General features: G+C 47.6%; 2 protein-coding genes across 2 annotated transcripts; one reads left to right on the top strand and one right to left on the bottom strand.

Moving 5' to 3' along the window:
• The first annotated feature begins 3 nt into the window (after positions 1 to 3).
• LOC308469074 (ABC-type oligopeptide transporter ABCB9-like) lies at positions 4 to 7,420 on the top strand. The gene is made up of 5 exons (XM_081024390.1): positions 4 to 78; positions 882 to 1,055; positions 2,176 to 2,335; positions 2,745 to 2,881; positions 3,960 to 7,420. Exons 1-5 carry the CDS (start codon positions 19 to 21, stop codon positions 4,149 to 4,151), a joined length of 723 nt encoding a protein of 240 aa, XP_080880516.1. The 5' UTR covers positions 4 to 18; the 3' UTR covers positions 4,152 to 7,420.
• LOC308469070 (BOLA class I histocompatibility antigen, alpha chain BL3-7-like) lies at positions 6,567 to 25,849 on the bottom strand. Its single transcript, XM_081024387.1, has 8 exons — positions 25,756 to 25,849; positions 22,144 to 22,419; positions 13,761 to 14,039; positions 10,509 to 10,796; positions 9,093 to 9,182; positions 8,354 to 8,380; positions 7,997 to 8,029; positions 6,567 to 7,585 (listed from the first exon to the last, which is right to left on the bottom strand). Exons 1-8 carry the CDS (start codon positions 25,832 to 25,834, stop codon positions 7,575 to 7,577), a joined length of 1,083 nt encoding a protein of 360 aa, XP_080880513.1. The 5' UTR covers positions 25,835 to 25,849; the 3' UTR covers positions 6,567 to 7,574.

Below are 25,849 nucleotides of genomic sequence, written 5' to 3'. Positions count from 1 at the left end.
TCCGGAGCAAGAGGTGAGATGGAGATCCGCCCAATGGGAAAGGAGCCCAGGAGCTGCGGTGGGAAAGTGAAACTGAAAGTACTCCGCCGGATGACGCGTTTGCGGGGGAGGGGAGGGGAAAGTCAGGCAAGGAGGGGAGTCCACGGGGGGGGCAGCGATGTGCCCTTATTTTGGACGGAGAGGCGGGCAGAGGGGACTCCGGGTATTCCCACAGGCCGCTTCTCTGCAGCGCTTGTTTCTTTCTTCTTCTTTTCATGGGGTTCCTCCCCTCCCCCCCGTATTGTACTCTGTGAACCGCTCTGAGATCATAGGATGGAAGGGCAGTCTATAAATAAACAAAACAAATACATTAATTGAAAAAGCGAAGCTTCACCCTATATGTCAGCACACCCTATATTTGTCGCCTCTCTCTCCATAGCCAAGAGGGGGAGCGAGGGAGGGGCAGCCCCCCAAAAAGAATAAATAAAGGTAAAGGACCCCTGACAGTTAAGTCCAGTCGGGGACGACTCTGGGGTTGCAGCGCTCATCTCGCTCTATAGGCCGAGGGAGCCGGCGTACAACTTCCGAGTCATGTGGCCAGCATGATTAAGCCGCTTCTGGCGAACCAGAGCAGCGCACGGAAACACCGTTTACCTTCCCGCCGGAGTGGTACCTATTTATCTACTTGCACTTTGACATGCTTTCGAACTGCTAGGTTGGCAGGAGCAGGGACAGAGCAAAGGGAGCTCACCCCGTCGTGGGGATTCGAACCGCTGACCTTCTGATCTGCAAGCCCTAGGCTCATCTGCAAAGAGGCTCTGTAACTTGTGTTTCCCTCCGGGTTCTGGAGGAGGTGAATCACAGCCCTGCTTTTTTCTCCTTTCCTCGCTCCTTCTGCGCAGAATGTCTCCTTTGAGCTCCGTCCCAGGGAGGTGGTGGTGCTTGTGGGTCTCAAGGGCAGTGGGAAGAGCACCTGCGTGGCACTGCTGGAGCGCTTCTATGAGCCCCAGTCTGGGGAGATCCTGCTGGACGGGGTCCCGATCCGGGATTATGAGCACAAGTACCTGCACAGCAAGGTGAGCAGGGAGCCCACAAAGTGTGGCTGATATCAAACTCCTGTTTCCCCTTCATTATTTATTATTTATTGAATTTATATACCGCTGTATACCCTCAGGTCTCAGAATAAAATCATAATATAAAACCACACAATCCATAATCCATTCTTCCTTGTGGAAGATGCAGAAATGGCAAAACTCTACTGGAAGAATAAGAAATCAAGATAACAAGGTTTTTTTGATAAAAGAATGGAAATGGTTTATTGAATATTTACAGATAAATTGTAAACAGATAAAAACAGTGGCAGGATTATTGTAATAACCTGCAGCTACATAAGAGTATGTAGCTACAGGGAGTTCCAAAGGATTTTAGGGATTTTAGAGAGTTGTCAGTGCCACGGGGAAGGCGGTTCTGTTTTTCACTAAACAGGAAGCATCTTCTGCAAAAGAGGAAACGACAGGGTGTGGCTGAGCACTGGAGAGGAAATGTGGGTTGCAAAAGGCCATGCCCACCAAGTATTCGTGATACACAAACACATCCCAGCCTGGTACGTAAGCTGTAAACTGGCTTTTTCCAGGGGGTGTGACTGGAGATGATTCCCACAAGGAGATGCTTGCAAGGAGCAGTTGCGGCTGTGGAGCCTTGAGAAGGGATGGTTCAGAGGGGATACGAGAGCCTTCTTCAGATATTTGAAGGGATGGAAGGACCTGCCCCTTCCTGTTCTTTCAGCTTCTCATCTTTCCAACTTTAATTGAGTTCTGTACATTAATACAGCAATTTGTGGGTTTTGCTTTTAAAAATCTGCATGAAAATTTTTCATTATTTCAGTGCAAATCTCTCCTAATGAACATGTTATTGTCTGCAGATTTGACTAATGCACACATTTTTGCAAGCAATTTCTCCTAATAAAAAAGCATTTTTGTAGGCTGTTTTCACTAACATCTTCATTTCTTACACACATTTTTGTAACGCTTCGAGTTGGAAAACAGGGTTGCAAAATTCAGAGAATTGTGAATGTTGAAGGTTCGCCTGTGTTTCGGTTCTTATATTGTTTGAGAAGGTGCAAATAAGGTGGAGTGTGCTTTAAATGCAAACTGAATCCAATTTCCCCCTAGTTGTCACACTTCATTCTGCCTGCAGGTGGCGCTGGTGGGACAGGAGCCGGTCCTCTTCTCTGGGTCCATATGGGACAATATCGCCTATGGGGTGCAGGATTGCAGCCAGGAAGAGGTGGCGGCTGCGGCAAGAGAAGCCAACACCTTAGGCTTCATCAATGAGCTGGAAGGAGGGTTCGCCACAGGTGGGTGAAATCTCTTTCCTCCCGTCTCCTTTTGCCTCTGCAAAACTCCACACTCCTTCCAGAAAGGGCAGCTGGCCTGATTCTTACTCTCTCTTCTCCCCACTGAGATAACATGAATTTCTGTGGCCCACTGAATTCCTCCAGGAAAATTGGTGGGGCTCCAGTCTCTTGTGACGAGTGAGATTTCCAGACTCTGAGCCTCAGCTCCTCTTGTCACTGCGCCCGACCCTCCACCCAACGGCTCACTGCATCCCATCAAATGAACCCAGAAGTTCGGGATCCTCCTTTACCTGCGACTCGCCTTTTGCACCCTGCCACCACTCCCACTCCTCTGGCAACCAGACTTTCTTTAGTCTGGCGGTTTTTCCCCTCTTCCCACCCCTTCTCTCTCATTCCTGCCTCCTTGCAGATGTCGGGGAGAAGGGAGGCCAGCTGTCCGCAGGGCAGAAGCAGCGTCTGGCCATCGCCCGGGCCCTGATCCGGAACCCCAAGGTCTTGGTGCTGGATGAGGCCACAAGTGCTCTGGATGTGGAGAGCGAAGCTGCCGTGAGTGTCGGGGGGGGGGGGAATTGTGGGACTTGGTTGACGTGAGAAGCGTTAGCCATCAGTGGGTGTGGTGGTTTTATATTATTGTAGGGACACGGGTGGCGCTGTGGTCTAAACCACTGAGCCTCTTGGGCTTGCCTATCAGAAGGTTGGCAGTTCGAATCCCCGCGACGAGGTGAGCTCCCATTGCTCTGTCCCTGCTCCTGCCAACCCAGCAGTTCAAAAGCATGCCAGTGCAAGTAGATAAATAGGTACCGCTGCAGTGGGAAGGAAAACGGTGTTTCCGTGTGCTCTGGTTTCCATCATGGTGTTCCGTTGCACCTGTAGTGATTTAGTCCTGCTGGCCACGTGACCCAGGAAGCTCTCTGTGGGCAAATGCCAGCTCCCTCGGCTTGAAGTGAGATGAGCACCACAACCCCAGTCACCTTTGGCTGGACTTAACCATCCAGGGGTTCTTTACCTTTACTTTACTTTACTTTACTTTACCTTACTTCATTATTGTTATTTATAATATTAATAAATGGACTTGCATTTTCCAGTGCCAGTCAGCTTTTAGACCTTATCCTTGCAGTTTTTTCCATCATTATTTTTCCAGTTTGGCCAACCTTAGGATGACAAAATTATATCTATCCTGGGCCGCATGCTATTCTGGCACCCAAATGCTGGGCTACCTAACATGGGCAGGGTAATAATAGTAATAGTAATAATAATAATAGTAATAATAATAATAATAATAATGATGTGGAGCACTCCATGCTCTATATCCTTGTGTGGGAAAACACAGGAAGATCCATAATGCTCACAAACATCTCTCAATCTCTGACTCGTTCTCTTTCACACACAGAGAGAGCCAGTGGTTAGTGTGTTAGACTGGGACGCGGGTTCAAATCCCCACTCAGCCTTGAAGCTCATTGGGTGACCTTGAGCCCATCCCTGCCTCTCAGCCTAGGCTACCTCGCAGGGTTGTGAGGAAGAGCCCCATATACGTCACCTTGAGCTTCTTGGAGGAGGGCTGGGATAGAAACCTAATAAATAAATAAAATAAATCTAAGAGGGGGTTTCTGGCTTCTTCCCCCAGATCCAGCAGTCACTGATGAGCGGCCGGGCCAGGGCGGTGCTTGTGATCGCTCACCGGATGCAGACGGTGGAAAACGCGAACAGGATCGTCGTCCTGGAGGGTGGGGAGGTTGTGGAGGAGGGGACGCACTCTGAGCTGATGAGCCGGAGGGGCCCCTATTACCGCCTGGTGCAAAGGAGCCCGGCTGAGTGACTTCCGCACAGGCTGAATGGTCTTCTGGGGTCCCCCTCTCGAGGTGGTCATGTGTGTGGCATAACTGCGTTTAGAAGGGGGTATCTGTGCCTTCTGCTGAGTGGGACCTTGGGCCACAGCCCCAAATTCCTGCCATGATGGGGCTACTAGGAGACTCACCTAATTGGCTGATCCTTTCTGAGTGCAGAAACTCTGGCTTAGCAAGAAAAGTGGGTGTGAACCCCACTTTGGAGAGCAATGAAGTGGGGTGCGAAAAGGACCGTGTAGCACCCCTTGTAATCACTATGCAGCTGTTAAATAGCAGGCAATTTGGAGTATCAGTATTTGCCCCAGGAGAACTTAAGCTGTGACTTTGAAAGTCTTGTCCCCAAACTCCCATTTTTGAAGCCCCCCTCCCAAAGCTTCTTTCCAAGTAGCCTTCCACTCAGAAGCCCTACTGAGTTCAATAGGGCTTACTCCTAGGTAAGGATTTCATCTTGAGTTGCTTAAATAAGGAGTCTGGTGTCTTTCCCGATCCTGTCTCTTGGTCCCGTATGTCTTAGTGTTTCTGAGTGTGTTGTAAAAATATCTTAAGGCACTTTTGGTCTCTTGCTGTTGATTCTCCAGGACTATGATGGCACGAAAGTGGCATTTTGTAAAATAAAATGTGTGCATGTGATAACTCTTTGAGGTTTGAAATTTTGTGTCTCGCAGGGGTTGCAGAATGATGCCTCTTTTAGGGTATGGGAACACAAGGCTGCTGGATTAGGCCAAAGGGGGCTCCTCTTGTCCAGGGCTGGATCTACACAAGATCTGAGTGCTTGAGGGACACATTGGCCTGCCAAATGGCTGCCAGTTTCCTCAGCAAGAGGAGATCTTGCTTCAGGGGGAGAACACTCTGCCTTGTACAGAATGAGGCCATCTAGCTCAGTGTTGTCCACTGACTGGCAGAGGCTCTCCAGGGTTTCAGGCAGGAACCTTCATCTCAGCCCTAACTGGAGACGCCAAAGATGGAACTCAGAAGCTTTAGCTACAACAAAATTACCAAGATGTGAATCCATTTATTCATTTTTTGGGTAGCTGACAGGTGCTGTCTAGGGCTGGGCAATATACCATCCGAAAACCATTTTGAAGTCCCTATCATATCAGTTTCATAATTTTTGACCTAGCAAAGTATTTCTGACATAAACGGCCTCGGCCCAGTATACTTGAAGGAGCATCTCCACTCCCATTGTTCTGCTCGGACACTGAGGTCCAGCGCTGAGGGCCTTCTGGCAGTTTCCTCCCTGCGTGAAGTGGGGTTACAAAGAACCAGGCAGAGGGCCTTCTCGGTAGTGGCGCCCACCCTGTGGAACACCCTCCCATCGGATGTCAAGGAGACATCTGAAGGCAGCCCTGTTTAGGGAAGTTTTTAATGTTTGATATTTTATCGTGTTGTTAATATTCTGTTGGGAGCTGCCCAGAGTGTGTGCTATCCGAAAATGCAGGATGCAGGAAAAACCGTGAAGCCAGCTGACGCCTCTACATAGCTCCATCCTTATTTCAGACATTGTGATATATCAATACATTGCAATGTTTAGCTGGTGGTATATCGTGATGTTGAAAACCAGGTATTCCCCAGCCCTAATTCTGTCCATGGCAACCCCAAAATGAGTAACGGAGGCAGCAACACAATGTGCTGGTAATCTCCCTGGGCAGAGTCCCAATGTTCTGCTCTTGACCTGTTTGTGGTTGAGGCCACTGAGGCATCTGTGAGGAGCCTGGAGCACATGGGCCATTAGCCATTTCCATCCAGGAAGCTCCTCTTATGTTCGCAACTGTAAGAGTATTCCAACTCTTTTAAAGTTATTTTGGGTTGATTTAATTTGTTTTAAATTATCTTATTTTAAATTTTAATAATTCAAATCTTTTAAATGGTATTGCTTTTAACATTTTGATGTTTGCTGCCCTGAGCTCCTTTGGGAGGAAGAGTGGGATAAAAATTTAAAACAAATATTTTGGGCATCTTCTGTTCATCTCAGTGGGAGAACTTCCTCCTGGGATTGCGGACTTTTGGGGGAACCCTGCCTTGGTCATCTCCCACCACCCCCTGCCCCAGATCAGATATCTGCACATTCCTTTTATTACATTCCCAACCCTCCTTTCTTCCGTCCTGGAACCAAAGGCAGCATCCAGGTGGTTCCCCAGCCAGGCCCTGAGCAGACTTCACACCCTCTTGGCTTCAGCAACACAGCGGCCTCATGTAACTTAAGTGCACCCCTGCAAAACCACAGATTATGTCCCCATCTCGCTTTGGACACTTGTTCTTCAGTCACTTTGCAAGGGAAGAGCAATTATTGGCACCTCTTTGCCAGAGGCTACAAACTCTGAATATTCTCAGGAACCTCAAAATCTCTGGAACTCCTGTGATAAGAGGGAAAGAACTACTAAAGAAGAAGGGGGACACTCTTATTTATTTCAGTCAAACAGATATTACAAAAGGAGTAATGATAATAATAACTACATCCAGTGTCTTCAAAGCAAGATGCAGCAAATCCATTGGGTTAGGCAAGAAGAGTCCTGCGGCCCCTGGAGGTCTAAAAAAGTTATTGCATTCTTATTTCTATGAAAGAGTTTGCTGAAGGAATGCCAGTCTATGAGAAGGGAAGGAAGATGGCGGGAATCATATGGAGGGAACCGCAGAGAGGCAAAGTATGATCCTCAACCGACTACAGGTGAAAAAGCAAGAATGTGTGAGATAACACGCAAATTGAAGGCAACAAAACTAGTTTACTTGGAGGAGTTCATGTGGTCCCTCTCCCAGTGGGTCTCCCCTCCTAGAAGGCTGTGGGGACCAGGCAACAAGTCTCATGAACTGGAGGCCTGCAGCCCAAAAGAAGGGGCTGCTTATTTCAGATCAAACTCTGGCCATGAAGCTCCTGATCTGCCTCTCCTCCTTGGTTGTCAGCAGGATCAGACATGACATCCGTTTAGCCAAAGGCTAAACCTGCCCAAGAGGCAGGAACAACTTAGCCTATTTCCTGCATAATACCCCTAAAGCAGCTCTCAGATGTTGTCTTTCCTTCAATTTGGATGGCAAGCGAGGGACACAAGGTTGGGGAAGGGATTGTAGAGGGAAACACAGCAACAAAGAACCAAGAGAAGCCATCAAAATCACTGCAAGACATGCTCAATCTCCCCCACCCTTTTAAAAGCTTTTAGTTGTGTATATATGGCACATTTCTGATTAATACAAGAACATTTCTGAAAATCAGTTGCAAAGCAAAATTGGCCAAAATCCATCCGAAAAACATGATCATCCTCAAATACAAGTTACAGCTGACGTCAGAGTAGATGACTGAGAGCCAGGATTAAGGAACATCAGAAACAGCATTAAAGGACAGCAGGAGCTCTGAGCCTCTGCAATTCACAGCCAAATTTGGGCAGGCTCCTTCTGGTCTCATCTCACACACCAGCTGAAGGGAAAAAAGAAAAGGAGTGTTTCAAAATTAAGCCAACATCATGGTGTGGGGACATCAGCATTGCAGAGCTAGTGGGACCCCAAAGGCCGTCCAGACCAGCCTCAATCAGACCTAAGATCTGTTAGGAGCACCACCAAAATGGGCCTGAAGAGCAAATGCCTGCAGAGGGCAGCTCAAGCAAGTGAGCCAAGTTGCACACTTTGGGGGAATACCAGAAGGACACACAGCAGTCCTGTTGGAAGGAGAAATCCCTTCCAGCACCCAAAATGTGACTCTCATTCAGAACCCAAAATGTGACTCCCAAGGTGGGTAACAGGAAAGCAGAAGCTTTTCCCCATTTGGGGATGTTCCCCACGGAGTCTTCTGCCAGAGCCCCACTTTGCCCCCACCTGCACCCCCACTTACCCCTGGCAGAGCTGTCAGACCCCTGGTCGCTTGCTGCAAAAGGAAGGAAACATAGGAGTCAGGATCCCGGGGAGGGAGATTCCCCCCCCCCCCAGCCCTTCTCCTCCCTCCTTCCAATCCCATGCCAAATCACTCTCAATCTGGGGATGTTCAGGGACAGGCAGCCCAGAGGCAAGGGGACTCAAGGGACCCCTTGCTGTCCACAGACTGGCTGAGCAGACAGGCTGAAGCTTTCCATCAGGGTCTTGGGCTTCAGGACTAGGCCACCACCAGGTTTAGTTTAGTCTGTTTGTAACCTGTTCCTGATCCATATTGGGGGAAAATATGTCAGACAGAGAGAAGGGAGGAGTCACTCACTTGAGGCTGCTTTGTAGGCTGGTTTCCCTGTGAAGACAAAAGCAGAAGGTCAGAGCTGGAAGGGACCTCCAGAGGCCACCCATCCCATTTCAACCATTTGGCTCTCCAATGCTGAAACCTTCCCAGCAGATGCTTCTCTTGTCTCTTCCAAACACCTCCAAGGAAGGTGAGCCCAGAAGGTGAGCTTTTCAAGGAACTCATGTTACAAAGAAGTAGAAAAAATTGAGGAAATTAAATCAGAAGATCAACATTGGGAAACCAGGCAGTGGACAAATTCCAAGAGGCTGGAAGGAAACATTATCCAGTCCCTTAACTCATTCATATTCGGATTATTTCGGTGATTCTCCAAATAAAAATACAAAATGAGAGCACAGAATACATAATAAAACAAAAACAAACCAGTAACTCACATTTAAAAAGCTCAAGGCCTGGTTTGAGAGAAACGTTTTTGCCTGGGGCCTAAAGATGTGTAAGGAAGGCTCCCTGCTAAGTGTGCACAGGACTGAAGGCTTAGGATGGATTAAAACTTCAGGTGGGAAGTGAACTTCCTGAGCACAGAGTGAGCGCAAAGCAATGACCAACAGGACTTTTGGTTCATGTTCAAAGGGTGTTTTATGGGGAGGGGTCTCTGTAGGGATGCCAGTGACAATTGCCAGGAAGATCCACCAGCACATTCCCAGTCGGAGGCAGAGACAGAAGGACACAGGAGAGGCAGCAAACACATCCACTGTTTACTTACTGAGCTTCTTGATGGTGAAGATGATCCCAGAGACCAGCAGGATGGCCGCCATGACACCCAAAATGGCTCCCACAATGAGCCCCAGGTTGACTAAAAGGGGACAAGAGACATTTTTATTCAGACTGGCGGCAGCAGCTCCCCAAGGCCTCAAGCAGGAGACTGGAGTGGAGGTGCTGAGCTATGAGCCCGGGAGCATTTTACGTGTGCAAAGCAGGCCCTCTTTCTCTCTCTCTCTCTCCTGACAGGCCAAGGTCCTCTCTGTAGTGGCCCTGATACAAAGGAGATTTTTTTCCACCAGAATCCAGCATTAGAGGTCTTCAAAATAATCAATTCATTTAAGGAAGACAGTAGACAGGCACACCTGTTTCATCACAGACTCCAGACTTAAAAGCAAGTCTCCTCCTGCTCAGGCGCTTCAGCCTTCTCTGTCCTGACCCTGAGAGGAAGGGATTCCCTCCTCCCTGAGACCCCCCAGAGCCCAGCATTACAGGCCTTCAGGGAAGGCACAAACCCTTAGGAAGAAGCATCTTGTGTAGGGTTGCCATACGTCCGGTTTTTCCTGGGCACGCCCTCTTTTTCAGACTTAAAATGTCTGTCCAGACAGATTCTTAAAATGAGGCAAAATGTCCAGGTTTTTTTGTTTGGGTGGAATCTCTGAAGTCCGTAGCGCTAGTGAGTGAGCCCTGGTCCCCTCTCCCCTGCCTGTGTGAGTCTTTGGCTCAGGGGCCACTTCCATAATTCTCGCTTGCCTGCCTGTGAGGAGGAGAGTTTGGGGTGTGGGTGGGGATGTGCGTTCATGTGCTCCTGCTGGGGAAAAGGGAGTCTTGCTCTTAGACATTCTGCTTTGGTTCCTGCAAGTGCAGCTTTCCTGGCGGTGTGTGAGAGACGAGTGTTATTAAAATTCCTGCTTGCTCTTCCCAGAGGTGTGCGGGTGTTTGGGCTGAGTGGAGAGGAGCATCACTTTTTCTAGTGCGAGTGTGAGGAGGAGCAAGTGAGAATCTTTTTCACTGTGAAGGACAGTCAGTCCCGGGCTCCCTCTTTTAAGTTCACTGCCCCTTTTTCAGTCACAGGGAGTGTGAGTAAGTCAGCCATGTGGAAGAGGTTGTTTGATTTTGAAGAAATAACACATCTGCCAACATTCTGTGACATCACAACTGCTTGGGCTTAAAGGCAAAAAGGTGACAGCCAGTTTTTACTTATGACATCCAATTTGAGTTCAAGGCCTATGAGACCCTTGCCAGAAATGGCTGCATCTCTGTCGAAATCTACCAGCTGCTTCCCTCCAGAGACACAGACAGGATCCAACTGGGGTTCCCCATCTGAGCTGTGCTGCTGCTGAAGGGAGGAGTTGGGTGGAAATCCCCCTCCCAGAGCCCACCCCTTCCCCTCCTGCCTGTCTGTCTGTCTGTCTCTCACCAGGCTCCTTTTCCCAGGCCACGTCCAGAGGCTTCTCCAGGCTGTCATGCTCCACGCGGCACCGGAAGCGCTCCCTCTCCTCGGGGTCGATCTGGACACTGAGCAAGAGATAGTAGGTCCCGTCCGAGTTGGGGGCGACCAATCCTCGGAGGGTGCCCTCCTGCCAGACCTCCCCGTCCTTCACCCAGTTGGCCTCAATCTCCTTGGGGTAGAAGCCGTGGACTTGGCAAACGAGGGTCTCCAGGCCGTCATAGTCTGCCTTCCTGGTCACCTTCACCACCGGAGCCTCTGCAAAAAGGGCCGCATTGGGGTTAACAGAGAGACATCCACAATGGGAGCCTGGAGGAATCCTGTATTTTTTAAGAGCAGAGGAGCAGGGACCCAAGAAGCAACCTAGTCAGAATCTCACATCTCCAGAAATTAAAAAGAACTGTGAATAAATAGGATTTCCTCAACCTGCCTTGGCATCTTCCCCAGTCAGTGTCTATGGTGGAACAGTTTTTAGATGTTTTATCCTTTGCTTGCCAAAGCAGACTCCTTTGGGAGGGAGGACTAGGCACAAATTAATTTATCATCTTAAAAAGCTTTAACACAACTTGTGGTTCCAAGATAGTCCCAGGAAGCCGCCTCTAGGCTGAGGGGGCAAATTTCACCAGGTCCCCAATGGTGGGATTCTTCCAGATCCTTCCAAGTTGCAAGTCATGAACTGAGGGCAGCTCAGGCTGATCCTGGTTTCTCTCTGGAGGGGGGAAGAAATGCTGGACTCGCTGTTCTCTGTTCTCCAGGACTTTTCAGCCCAATAGTGAACAAAGCCAACAGCCCTGGGAAAGACAGAGCTCCTTTCTAGTTCTCCCGCCTGCCCTGAAAGGGTCCCTTGAGGTTGGAAAGGGCCCATCTCCCTTCTCCACGGCAGCCTCCCCTGGAGTGGAAAGGGCAGACCAGGAGGCCCAGTAAGCCAGCAACTTACGCACATTTAACTTGTGCACATTCAGCTTTACGCACTTGCCAAAAATATTCTAAAAAACAAAAAGATGGTGGGAAGGGGGTGGGCGTACTTTGGCAACCCAATCGCCCTTGAATCCAATGTGTTTTGACTATACACCATTTTGGCTTGAGGCACAATTCACAGAATGTAACCCTTGTTCAAAACCTGGCTCCCTGGGTAGCTGTTGTCTGAAGGGGCTGTTCCAGGATCCCACCCACTTTGCAGTGCCTGGACTGGAAACTCGGTCTAGGAGGGGATGTGACTCTGCTGGGGGGAGCAGGAAGGAAGGAAGGTCAAGCCCTTTCCCCATAGAAACCCCAAACAAGACCTCCCCACCCCACCCACCCCCTCACCTGACCTCAGCAGAACCTCCGTCCCAAAGAGGATGATTCCCAGCCTCCTTTGCACGTTGTCACCCTTGAAAACGCTTCATTGTGGCTTTTGAGGTGAAACCCTCAACCTCAACAAATATGCTCAGTGTCTTTGGGGTGAATTATCACCAGGCCCTATAGATGAATTTGCTCAGATCTCTCTAAGCACGGCTAATACGTATGTGTCATTCCTCAAAAAGGAAGGGTGCTAGAATTATTTCATTTTTAATTAATGTTCATATTAGCAAAGCTAATAGAGACAGGAAGAAAGCCTGTCAAAATACTTGATCATTTGATTGGCCCCTGTGCCAGATTCCTGAAGGCGGAAGAGTGGACTGTACCATTTCAAGGCATGGGGTTGGGGAAGAGGACACTTCTGAATGTTCCCCATGGAAAAAAGTAAAATTCCTCACAAATAAAAAATATAAGAAGGTAGAAGAGGGAATTCCCATACTCTCTCACTATGTGCAGGATTTCTGCTTCTAGGCCACGAGTGGCTAACCTACAGACTTAGTGAGGGGGCCACATTTTCTATTTAAAAAAAGGTTAATTAATTAATTTTTAAATACTTTTTAGCGGGGCCAACTAAAAAATTACGTGAAATGTAAAAGTGTTCCAATGCTGTTTTTCGTCGTTTAGTTAAGATTTAAAAATACCAAAGGTAAATTATCCCACTCAGTAATCAGGATTACACGTGATTTTTTAAATAAGTTCAGTGGTTTTATTAGAAATTGTTAGTTTTTTGAAAATGTCCACTGGGGCACTTTGATACACTCTAAAAGTGCCCCGCTCGTGTACAATAGTGCCCCAATATACAAGTTTGCATGAAATCTCTAAACTAATTTCCTACCTATGAAATTTGAAAAGAAAAAAACTGTTGTTGACTATGTGGCCAAAGTCATTTCTAAATATAATATGACCGATTATCAAGTGTCATATCTGAGGAAATATCCAGGATCTTATATATTTGTCTTCCCCAATGTAGAAGATAAGGCAAGCGTTGATTTCAAGGATGTTGTTTTGCCAAAACCAAATTTCTCAAAGGACACATCTCGAACATCATCTCTACACTTTTTCTTTTAACTTCAGTGGATATAATGTGCAATAAGCATTTGTTTAAATTATAAGCATTTTGTTTAAATTACTATTTTTTGACTACCTAATGTGAGATCTTATACTTTTTAAAGGGCTGATTATGATCTCTCACAATAAAATTGTTTTTTTAATTAATTTTTTGTAAATAATTGCCATTCTCATACAATTTACGCTTTGTATCAAAGTGCCCCATGCACTGTATCAAAGTGCCCCGTAGTTGGGGCAGAATGATACAAAACCCATTTTTTACTCAAGTCATTATATTCGCATTATCTTCTAACTTTAATGGTTCTTTTGATTGCTATTATAATATTAATTATAATTAATTTATGCCATGCATAAAGCAATTTTTAAAATTATTTGAATCATTTTGGCACATAAAATATGAGACTGAATTTTTCTGCATCAATCTGCCCCACTTTCCCCTACCCAAGTGTAAAGGCAAAAGGTTTTTCTGTATCCCGCCTCAAATCTGTCCATTTCAATTTTCTTTTTTTACTAAATTTAAAACGCATTTTGCTTTCCTGGCCCCTTCCCTGCTGTTTCTTTGTGTCCCCTCCCCCCATTTGTCTTTTGCCATCCCTTATTCTAGGCATGTGGGGCTGTTTATAAGCATCTCCCCCCCCCATTATACTCTGAAGTGACCCCTTTTCTCCTCCCAGAGACCCAAACTTATTTCTGCCTCCCCCACCAAGAAAAGTGTTTGCTGTTTGGTCCAGAAAGGAAGACTGTAAAGGGGGGGTAGCTTGAAGGGAAACTGCCCCACTGAGCCCCCCTCCCCTCCCCGCGGCCCCCCCTCACCTGTCCTCAGCAGAGTCTCCTTCCCATAGTCCAGGTATCTCTTCAGCCACTCAATGCAAATCTCCTCCAGGTAGGCCTTCCTGCCCTGGTTCCAGGCCAAGTCAGCATCCCACTTCCTCTTGGTCACTTGGGCCCCCGTATCGGCTGCCGTCCAGGTGCGGGTCTCCTTGTCAAAGGCGATGAAGTCTCTCCCGTCGTAGCCGAACTGGTAATGCCCTCCTCCTTTGCGCCCGTCTGACCTCAGCTCACAGCCGTACATCAGCTGATAGGTGTGGATCCCTGGAAGGACCAGAAGAGGCCCAGGAGGTCAAGGGGGGTCAGAGCAGCCCCTCCCCCATCAGCAAAGGAGCCCAGGAAAAAGGATTTATTTGCCTGAGACTCAGGGAAGAGGCAGCAGCCAGAGGGGAGAAAAATCAACCAGCATTGTATCTTTCTGAAGGCTCATCCTCATAACACGTTCACTGAGGGAAACGCTACAATCCTGAGCCTATAAAACCCCCCTTTAATTGCCCTCCTCTCTCTCATCACCTCACACTTTCTCCCCCCCCCCCAATTCCTAGTGGATTCTCCCAACTCCCTGGAGGTGGGGGAGGGGTGGGGAGCCTCCCTTGCAGGTCGGAGGTCACAGTCTGTCCCTCTTTCCCCCCAGCTCTGCTCCTCTGGATCTTGCCCCTTTGGGGGGGATGCCTCAGCTGCCTCCCCGTCCCCCCCCCAGAAAGAAGAAAGGGGCAACATGGAAGGGGGACACCCACACATGGGGGGCCCTTTCAAGAGAGTAGGGCTCCTCTTCCCCTCCATCTCTCTCCCCCCAGATTCTCAATATCAAGGGCCTTTTCCCTAAAAGGAGGGAAGTCTTGGAAGGGCCTTCGGAAAAAGAAGTTTCCTCATAGTCTGGGTGGGAAGGAGAAGCCGCAAGTGAGGGTTGCCCCATTTCAGAATGGCCCCCCTTCTCAGCAGAAGCCAGGCTGCCCTTGTCAAAGATGGCGGGTCCCTGCATCCCCCTGCCCACCCCAGGGGGCTACCACCAAATCTTCAAAACAACAACAACATTAAAACAATCATTTTGAATTCCCGTAATCCCTAAATGGTACAGATCATGTTGATTCTCTCATTACATGTTTCATATATTTGTCTTTGCATATTTACTTGAAGGTAAGTCACACTGAGTGGGCTTGGACTTACTTCCGAGTAAACATGCAGAGGACTGAGCAGTTACAATTGGAAATTAAAATAAAATAATATCTGTTTGTGATCCTGGCTGCCCACACACCAGATGCCTAAAACCAGCTGGGAAGAGGACTACATGGAATTGGCGGAAATGACTGGCAGAATCCGTGACCAGGGAGAAGAGTTGGTGGAAGAAGATTGGAAGAAATTCAAAGATTATCTACAGAAATATTGCAAAATTAAAGAATGTTAGAGTGATGTTGGATTGAAGTTAAGTGGCTTCTAGCTGTACAGGCTTTAAAATTATAAATATATCAAGATTAAGGATTAGAATTAAAAAGGTTAAAAGAATGGAAAAATTGGTTTTTAATAGGTAAAAACTTAATGTTATAATATATTAAGATTAAGGATTGGGATTAAAAAGGAGGGAAAGAAATTGCTGGACTAACAAACTGAATTGGAATACAAAAGAGGGAGATATGAGGAAGTCTGGGAAACAAGTAAATGTAAAAGAAGTTATGAAAAGACGGAATTGTTTTTAACTGTTTTTTTTCCTTTTTATCTTTTTGTATTTTGCATTGTCTATTTCTCTTTTTTCTTTTTGAATTTTTCTTGTTTATTAATGTGATTCTATTTTTTCTGAAACTTTAATAAATATTAATTAAAAAAAAAAAAAAACCAGCTGGGAAGAATGTGACTAGCCCATTTCTGAACTCTCTTGTTGAAGACTCTTTCCTGGCAGTCAGTTCCATGGGGTAAGGCAGGTTTTAAAGAAGAGCAACTGCCAGATGTGGGGCCCCGTTCTCTATCAGCCCCCCAGAAGGTGGAGTGAGCAGTCCAGACAACCTGATGGATTCTGAAAGGCTCCAAGGAGAAAGGGGGGCTGACAGCCAGCATCCCTGTGGGGGCCCCCATCTCCCTATGGAATATGGAATAGGGACACTATCCTTCCTTCCTGTCGTCTCCAGCACTGCAGAACCCGGCCGCCCCCCACCCCCAGTTCACCAGGGCAGTGGGGAGGATGAGGAGGCAGAGGGAAGAAGTTTCATGGGGGGGGGGACTCATAGCTGTGCTTATTCTGGGGTCATGATTGCAGCAGACTGGGGGGGCATATTGGCACCTCAGTAATGCAGCTACAATAAACTTGCTGCCTGGGACAGGTATTAAGGCACATGAGCACAGAGTCATCAAAGTTTCAGGGAAACCCCCCCCCCCAATTTCAAAATTGGCAGTGCCACGGCTGGATTTCCAACTGGATTCCCAGCTCTTTGCTCTCTTCCAGGATCCCTCCCTACTATTACTTTGCCACAAAGCCAATGCCAACGGTGCCAGGGAGAGAGCCAAGCGTCAGCTGGCATCCTTGTTTTGTGCCACAAATAACAGGCATGGGGGGTGGAGGGAAGACATCTGTGCCTGCCACTGCAGAGTCTTCTTCCGTAGAACTTTCCATTATTGTGTCCCCTCTGCCCTGCAATACAAGTACTTTTGTACACTGGTGCCTTGGTTCCCAAACACCGAAAACCCAGGGAGGCCTCACTTCGGACAACCGTAAGTCTGAGTATGGGCTGAATGTAAACTCCTCGCTCTGGATTAACCTGCAGTCTTCAGATCAAGTAATTCGCTTATTTAGCTTATGTGGGTAGCAATTTAAGATTTTAAGGAGGTTTTCTCACCACTGCTGTATCACAATCACCATCTTTTCCCCCATGTTAAATCTTTTTTGCAGTTTCTAAATGAAAGGCTGTGATATACAGTGGTGCTTTGGTTCTCAAACGGCTTGGTTCCCAAACGCCAAAAACCCAGAAGTAAGTGTTCCGGTTTTCAAATGTTTTTCGGAAGCCGAACATCCGATGCAGCTGTCGGCTATTGTTTGCGGGGCACCTGCACCAATCAGAAGCTGCGTCTTGGTTTTCGAACATTTCGGAAGTCAAACGGACTTCTGGAATGGATTAAGTTCGAGAGCCAAGGTACAACTGTATTTGGCGCTTTTGTTTTTGCTACAGTGGTACCTCTGGTTGCGGACACGATCCGTTCCGGGGTGCCGTTCGCACCCCGAAATGTCCGTAACCAGAGTGGCGCTTGTGCGCATGTGTAAATACTTCCGGGTTTGCCGTGTTCTTAACCTGAAAAAAACGCAACATGAAGCGTTCGCAAGAAGAGGCATGACTGTATTCATTTTGCGTTTTTGTGGCTTTTTCGGTTAATTTGTTTTCGTTACTGTGTGGAACCCAGTTCAGCTACTGATACGATTTATTGACTGTGTGACTGCGGAAATAGATAAAAGCCCCCCATCCAAACAACGACTATCATCAGTGCAGGTAAGGAAAAAAGTAATAATTTTAATTTTTATCATCTACAATACTGTCTTATTTGTTTTATAGTACAGTACATTGATTATTGCTTTCATTTTATGGACCAACGGTCTCGTTAGATAGTAAAATTTGGGTTAAATTGCTGTTTTAAGGGTTGCTTTTAAAAGTCTGGAACGGATTAATCCGTTTTGCATTACTTTCTATGGAAAGCGCACCTTGGTTTTGGAACGCTTTGGTTTTGGAAAGGACTTCCAGAACGAATTAAGTTTGAGAACCAAGGTACCACTGTATAATATTAAGCAAGTGATGCATTTGAGGGTTTTGAACGCAGGTTCAAGGACAACTGAAAGGTAACTGTGCTCATGGAGTGGAATATAAGGATATAACTGATGGAACAAACAGATGTTTGTAAATGTGTGCCTAAACACACTTTGGCTATATACTAAATTCTTTGCTCCTGGTGAAAATAATTAAATGCTGATGTTAAGCCAACTTGTTGCTTTTCAAAAGGCCATGCCTCTTCCCTTTGATGCTCAGCACCATCAGGGCAGTCTATGCTGTGAAGAGCTGGGAGCTTTCCTGGGGAGAGGACAGAGCTGGAGGACAGACCTTGCTTGGCTGCTCTTTGCCCCCCAGAGCTGAGTGCCCCTTCCCTGCCCCACCTCCCTCTGCTCCTGCAAGGGCCGCATCCAGAAGCGCAGGAGAGAGGAGGAGAGACCAGGAGTCTGTGTCCTGGCAAGAGAACTTGGAAGTGAGGCCTCAAGGGGTCTCCTGGGGGCACAGGGGAAAGAAGGGGGAACAGCACGTCTGCCAGGATCTCAGCCAAAGGCAGCCTGGGGAGCCGGACATTCAGACAGAGCAGTTTCCTCGCGGCTCACTTTTCAGAGATGGCACTTGGACTGGATGCATCATCAAAGATCTGGGGTGGTATCTAATGCAACCCCTACTCAGAGTAGACCCACGGAAGTGATTTGGCATTTCTGTTTTTAATGCACTGATTTCAATGGGTCTACTCTAAATAGAACAGTATTGGATGCAACCCTGTGTGTACTAAAAATGTCAAACGCCTGCCCTAGCTCTCACTTTCAATAAATACTGAATTTTTGGTACCTGCTAAAAAAAATCCTGTTTAGACAAGCCTACCCGGATGCCTAGAAAGTTGAGGTAATTCTAATCTGTTTTAGTAGTTTAACTTCCTGTGTTTTAAAGTATGGTTGTGAGTTTTTCTTAATTTTACTGGGGGGGGGCCTACAATCAGTAAGTGTATGTATTTAAATAAATAAATAAATAAATAAATAAATAAATAAATAGTATTTATTGATGTTTTATGTACATTCTATGGATTTTTTTTCCTGATTTTTATTATAACTTTCCAGGTTGTATACTATCTTGATACAGTTTTGTGGGCAATACATATTGTAAATACTTAAATAAAACCTTCAGTCGATTGATAATAGAAGAAGAGCTGGTTTACATTAGCTAATTGATGTCCACCTAATAAATCCTTCATCAAAGAGGGCATGATCCTTATCTCTGCTACTCTTCATACTGCACCTCCAGTGTCCCATTTTACAGATCCACAACATGTTAATGCTCGTGGCTTTTAAATGTGCTCTTCAATTTCAGTATCTGAAGGATTGATCTGGTGTTTTCACTTGGCAGGTGGCATCACGCAGGACTCGATGAGACCCCTGGCAGGGCCCACGGGTGCTGAGGACCCCAGCCCTGTCTCCTCTAGGCCAGCCAGCAGGGTCAGCAGACAGCCATTTGGATTTCCCACAACAAAACCATGGAGAGAAGCTACGTCCGGCACCCCAAGTCAGGATGGGAAATGGCAATGGTTGCTCCTGGCCATGTACAGAGTTCTGCTGCTCTTATTAGAGGTTACTGCCCCCACACTTCCGCTGCACTTTTACTGCTTGTGTGGTGGCATCTCGGTCAAACCACTTCTGACTGTTTGTAGCAGAGTTTTCCCCGGAGGCAGAGGACAAGAACAGGAGTCATACTCAAACTCACAGTCAAGAGCTTCTTTATTGCTTGACTGGTTGCACAAGCATTTCTGTTACTATTATATACATGCCACTGCCATTCCTTCTTTATATCTCCAGCACAATATCATCTCAGTCCAGTAATTAACAATCCTGACACAGCAAAACTCACAGTATCTGCAACAAACATTGTCTTACTTCCAACCTTGTTGTCAGGGTGCGTGCTGAGTGTGTGTGTGTGTGTGTGTGTGTGTGTGTGTGTGTGTGTGTGTTTTCCTTGTGCCGAAATTCCAGCCTGCAACTTCCTCCCTTTATTTGCACCTCCAGCTGACACCAATCAAGCCTAGAGTGCCACTCTTACACGCTAAAGAAAATTCTGGAACCCTCTTGAAAGCTTCCAGGAACCTTTATCTGTTTCTTAAAGAATGTTTTGCTAACAGCTCTTTGTGTTTCTGGGTAGCCTGAGGGAGCTCAGCAATGGAGGAGAGGCTGTCCCAGAGGACACCAGGCTGCTCTCTCTTTAATTCTGGCTTCCTCTTTCACCTCAGGAGCCTTTGGCTCACAGCTGAATTGAGTTGGGGCATATAAAGCCCTGGATGAGAGCAGCCTCTCTCGAAGGAAATCCTGCTTTTCTGGGCTGGATTCAGCATAACACAGTTAGTCTAGCAGGAGCCAGAAGGAACAAGTCTCACTCACACAACTGGGGCTTTCTTCCCATCTCCTTCCCATGTGCTCCCCAAAAATCAGCTTGGGGGGGTCGGGAGAAGCCCCAGAAAGGTGTGCAGGGGGAGGAGAAGGGAGATTGCTCCCTCTGGCAAGTAACAGATTGTAACAGAACTACTACTTTATAGTCCTCCCTCTAGAACTACTCAACATATATAATAATAATAATAATAATAATAATAATAAATTAGTATCTTCTACAATGCCATGTCCCAAGGTGATATAGTTATTTTTATGCACTAAACCAAACCAAACCACAAACCCCACCAGCTGGTCTGGATATGGAGCTTTTGCTTGGAGGGAAGTTGCTTTGTCTCATTGCTTCTTCAGCATAAATTGCTTTCTCCCTCATTTTATGAATGAAGCTCATTCCCCTCCCGTTTCCTCAAGATGTTAAGTGGGATCAATCCCGATACGCCTATACCTTCAACATTGTTTTTAAAGAGAATCAGATAACATTTCCAGGGCTGTCCGTGGCACCTTTAAAGTGGCCACCTCATTAGTTTGGGATTTTCTGAGCTAAGCAATTGCAAGAAATGATCAGGAAACGAGAGGCGCCCCTTGGTGACATTTATGGGGCATTTTCCATGGATAGGTGCAGGGGCTCAGGAGGGGCCCAATCCCCATTTTTAAAAGGGGGAGAAGCAGAATTCCCAGGAGCCCAAGAGGAAGCCTGCAAGGCAAGGCCAGGCCTGATCCCACGGCAAGAAAAGCAGACCTGCCCATTGCAGTGCTGGCTTGGTCTCAGCTGACCCCCTGGGTTTCTTCCTTGCAAGCCTGACAAGGCCAACGAAGGCCCCAGAGGGCTCTGGACACACTCAGGCTGACCCCTTTGGCAAGGCTCCTTCCACCTCCATTATTCTGTGTCCCAGGTGGGGAATCTCTTTGGCTTCAGGGCCAGATCCTGATCAGGATTGTCCCCCTGGGCCAAAGGGGGCAGGAGCCTGAAGCTGACATCACAGCATAGCCCACCGGTCAATCTCACCCACCTTTCTACCCCTCCACTGCAGATATTGTTTGAAGTGCTGGGACACCTGTGGTGCTGTCAGGGGCAGGGCTAAAGTCCTGAAGCAGGGAGCCTGCTTAGGAAGTGAGGGAGTAGAGAAGCCTGGAAGGTAAAGGTGCAAAATCATAGAGATCTCTCCCTCCAGACACAGCAGAGGCTCCCACTTCTGAAGTTCTGCTCCAAAATTGCAATTAGAGGGGGGAGTCACTCAAGTTTGGGGCTAAACACAAATGCCTCCCCCCACCCTTCCAGCATGCTGGCTCCTTTCACACAACTAACGTCTTAAAAGAATTTTGACATTTCAGAAGAAAGTTATAAAAACAAAAATGTGTGCCAAGAGGCTTTTGCCAGATGTCTACCAGATTTTACTAAGTTGAAATGATTCCTGTTGTAACAGTTCCAAGGCTGGATGAGGAAGGGGGGGGAGTGTGGCAGAAATCGTCATAACTGGACAAAGGGGGTGGAAGACCTTTCTAAAGGTCCTGCTATTCTTCCCTAAGTGTAGACCGTTAGAGAATAAAGTAAGTACTGGAGGAGTGGGGGCCTTGGGGGCTCTGGTCCACCCTTCCACTTCAGCTGCCCACCATGCCTATTATTTTAACCATGTATTTGCTACTCTGACCCCCAAAACCCAGTCCATTTGTGTTCCTTAAAAAGGCTTCTCTTTCAACACTGTGCCAGGGAGAGGGAGGGGCTTGGTGATGGTCAGAAGGGTCAGCCAATCAGCACCTCTGTCTGGGCAGCTGGCTTCTCCTTAAGCAGGACCAGAACTCAAGGCTTGCTTGTCTCAGCCTCAGGATCCCCTCCCTTCTCTTCCCCTCCCCTCCCAGAGGAAAACAAACTAGACAGATTTCCACCTCAGAAGGCCTAAGCCAAGCCTAGCATGGAAGGAAGGGCAGGCAATGGAGACATTTCCCTGGTAGGATGTGCAGGACCAGAGAGGGTCATACTGGGGGGGGGGGGTGTGCTCTCCAAGTCTCATTCTCTGTCCCCTCCACCCCACACCATCCCAGCCCCCATTAAGACCTTCATTAAGGGAAGGGGAGATGCCTCTGCCCTGGTGGAGACCCCCACCCTCCATTTCCTTTCCTCCCAGCAGCCCCCTCCCTGCAATTCTTGCCCTTGGAGGAAACGTTATTGGGGGGGGGGAGAGGTGTGACTCTGTGTCTCTCCTGCCTTCCACTCACCTCCGCTCTGGTTGTAGCGATTCCGCAGAGTCTGCAGATTCACCCTGAACAGCAGCTCAGAGCCCTGATATATCTGAGTGTTCCTGTTCCAGTACTGAGGATCCTCCTTTTCCACCTTCCTTATCCAGGGGACACGTGGCAGCGCCTCCTTGGTGTCACTGTCGTACTGATCAATTTGCTGGTCATCCACGTACCCCACAGTAATGAACTGGGGCAGCCCCTGGCCAGGCTCAGACACGGCTGTGTAGAAGTAGCGCAGGGAGTGAGAAGTGGAGCCTGGAAAGGAAGAGAAAAGGGGGCAGAGAGTTAGGGGTCCTGCAGATGAAGGCGGCATCCTAATCCTGCTGTATTACAGGAAGCAGCCCTAAATCAGGAGATCCATGGACTATATGGAACTTGCCGAACTGACTGGGAGACTGCGAGACCAGAGAGATGAGATGGTGGAAGACGATTGGAAGAAGTTTAAAGAATATTTGAAAAAATATGCTAATATTTAAATCTTAGAATAGTTTTGGAAATGGATATTTCTAGAAGTAGAACATAGTGTCTTTTAAAATAGTATTACTTGTAAGGGATAAAATGTCAAGATTTCTATGGTAAAAGTAAGTGTGATTTAAAAAATGGTTAAAAATTATATGTAAACTGCTAAAGATGAGGTAAAATGAAAATCAGATACAGGGGACTTGGGGAAGTTCACCTAACAATGTTTAGAAAAAATAAGGGTAAGGCAAGAATTTGTTTGTATTGTCTGTTTTTCTGTTTGTGTTGTTCAACTTTGGGGTCAGGTCTCAACATGTGGACCCACATCCCCTTTCCCCCCACTTGCCCCTTCACGAGATCGAACACAGGAAGGGGGACAGAGCTCTGGCCACCAGGGGGCCTAATGAGTCTCCACAGCAGATCCCCATCAGAAGCAATTAACTTTTGTTGATGTCCATCAGCAGATTTTGCTGTTTCTGCTCACTCCCCACACTCCTTAACCCTCTTCCCAAGTCACAGTGAATGTGTACTAAGGGGGCTGTGTGCCTCCCTTGTGCAGGAGGAAAGAGCCAAGGCTCCATGGTACTTCTCTGGGGCCACCGCTGTACAGGGTACAGGATGAGCCCCCCAGAGAGGGCCCCCCAAGACAGCTGCAGCCCCTTAATTCCCACCCTGGGCTCCTTTGGGAGGAAGGTGGGGATATAAACTCAATTTTAAAAGATGGCTCTGTCAGTACCAAGAAAGGCCTCACAAATTTGGGCGTAAAGATGAGCCCCTCCCTTCCAACACCTGTCCCATTCTCTGCCTAGAGATTATCCGAGACCCACAGAAACAGCTCACAAAGACTTGGGGAGGGAGGGAGCTGATCACAGGCTTTCAGCATCATACCTGGGGCTTCTGCCCCCACCAGAACATCCCCCTCTGACGGAAAAGCTGAGTCAAGTTCAGCGAGAGATGGGGCATTTCTGTGGGGAAAGGTAGAGGGGCACAGTGCTAAAAGGGGAAGAGGAGGCTATTCTTATTTTGCCTCAGGTAGCAGAAATGGGACATATAATAATTATTATTTATTTAATTTATATACCGCCCTATACCCAGAGGTCTCAGGGTGGTTCACAGAACAAAATCAAAATATATAACCACAAAATATTCAATCATTAAAAAAGCCAATTACCCCCCCCCAAAAAACCCCTCACACTTTTAAAAGGATGTCAATCAAATCAACCAAAGGCCTGGTAAAAAGGGATTGTTTTTGCCTGACTTAGTCAAAAGGTGAATAATGAAGGTGCCAGGCGAACTTCCCTGGGAGAGCCTTCCACAGACAGGGAGCCACTGCAGAGAAGGCCCTGTTCTCGCATTGCTGCCACCCTCCGGACCTCTAGAGGAGGCGGCACAGGAAGAAGGGCCTCAGAAGATGATCTCAGGGTCCATATAGAAAGAGGTGGTCCTTGAGGACCCTGTGAAAACTGTGTTGAATGCACTTTGGACAACTTCACCCTCAAGGAAGAAGAAGCCCGCTTGAGTTTGCCCAGTGACTCATCTCAAAACAACTAGGAAACTAAAATAAAAACCATAGACAGGACTTTGAGGGTCCAACCCCCCTGCGATGCTGGCATCTCGACTGCAGCATCCATGGCAGATACAACCTCTGCTAACAAATCTCCAAGGAAGTAGAATCTACCACCTTCTGAGGGAGATCCACTGTGGAAAACAAAGTTCAAGGAAGCGAAAACCTGCAAGATGTGTTTGCTTGAATCACATACGCCGTGATGGTGTGTCGACTCTGCTACCTCCCTCTGGCTCGGTTTCCTTTCAAGCAAGATCAAATGGGACCCACTTCTAAGACCCTCCCCTCCCAGGACAGGGGCTCCCCCCACCTCAAACCACAAGAGCTCAGAGCAAGGCTGCCTCTGGTTGTGGCATCTGGCTAAACAACACAGGCAGTCCTGCTCAGTGGTCAAAGAGCCACAAAATGAGTCACACGTGAGACCCCAAAGTGAGGAGGAATCTGAAGAAACCAGTGGTCTCCGCCACCCTTTGCCCAGCCCTGTAGCAGACACAGTGAGGGGGCAGCCCCCCATATGGAGAGGGTTCAAGAGAGAAATAGCAGGTCTTACTCTTTAGTTCTTAAAGCTTTTAAATTACTTTGAGAATTTTTATGCAAAAGCAACTTTTAAACTAAAGATAGTATTATATTCATACCATTATCCATTAGAGAACCACAAAAGCCATTTACAATCAAAATTCAAGTAGGTAGCCATGTTGGTCTGACGCAGTCGAAATAAAAAAATAAAAAAAATGTCCAGTAGCGCCTTAGAGACCAACTAAGTTTGTTCTGGGTAGAAGCTTTCGTGGGCATGCACACTTCTTCAGATACGAAGTGTACAAAACGTAGTGAAAGGGGCTGTACAAAAATAGCACAGAGGAGCCCCCTGCATAATTTACAAAATCTACATTTTTGACAGGCAACAGGAAGGGTTTTTTGGGGGGTGGGGGAGTTACAATTGTAAAGCAGGAGAACCAGATTATGAATGTGCCTGTGAAAGGGAATTCCTGAACAACACAACATTGGGAATTGCGGGTGGGGACCCCTTATTCAGACGTCCCCATCCCCCCCCCCCATAAAGACTGCTACACGCGTCCAGCTCCCACCTCCAGGCTGGTCTCCAGAGTTTTTAGCTGAGTTTTCAGAGCGGCTGAGGGTTAGAAGAGGGAAGGTAAAAAATAGAAGAGGGAAGACCTGTACTCTGTCTGTCTGTCTGTCTCTCTGTCTGACACGCACACACTCACACACACACACAAACCAGAGTCTACACGAAGCTGCGGGGGGCGAGACAGGCGACTCACTTTCCCCGCCATTAATCCTGCCAACACCTTCCAGCTTTGTTTTGTTCTTTGCTTGAGCCACGAGCCAAGGAGTGAAGCGGCCCCTGCCCCGGACGGCATACAAAACAAGACAGGTCTGGGAAACAGATGTTTGGGAAGGGATCCGGCTCCACTTCGGACAAGAAACTCCCCGATCGCCCTTTCAGTGCCCACGAAATGCAATTCACCAAGAGTCGTGTGTCCCCCCCCCCAAAAAAAGGGGCTTAGTGGAAATTATTTTCTCCCCCCGCCCCAGAGCAGAGTCCTTACCTGCGCAGTCCAGGAGCAGCAGCAGGTGGGCAGCCGCCCCCAGGATCAGGGGGGGCCAGCGGAGGAGGAGGACCCCCATCTCCCCCCAAAACGA

Source organism: Podarcis pityusensis, assembly GCF_964106645.2.
Source record: "Podarcis pityusensis genome assembly, contig: HAP1_SCAFFOLD_166, whole genome shotgun sequence".
Classification (NCBI taxonomy): domain Eukaryota; kingdom Metazoa; phylum Chordata; class Lepidosauria; order Squamata; family Lacertidae; genus Podarcis; species Podarcis pityusensis.
The sequence above is the reverse complement of the archived record's forward strand: the minus strand, read 5'-3'. Positions and strand labels throughout refer to the sequence as shown.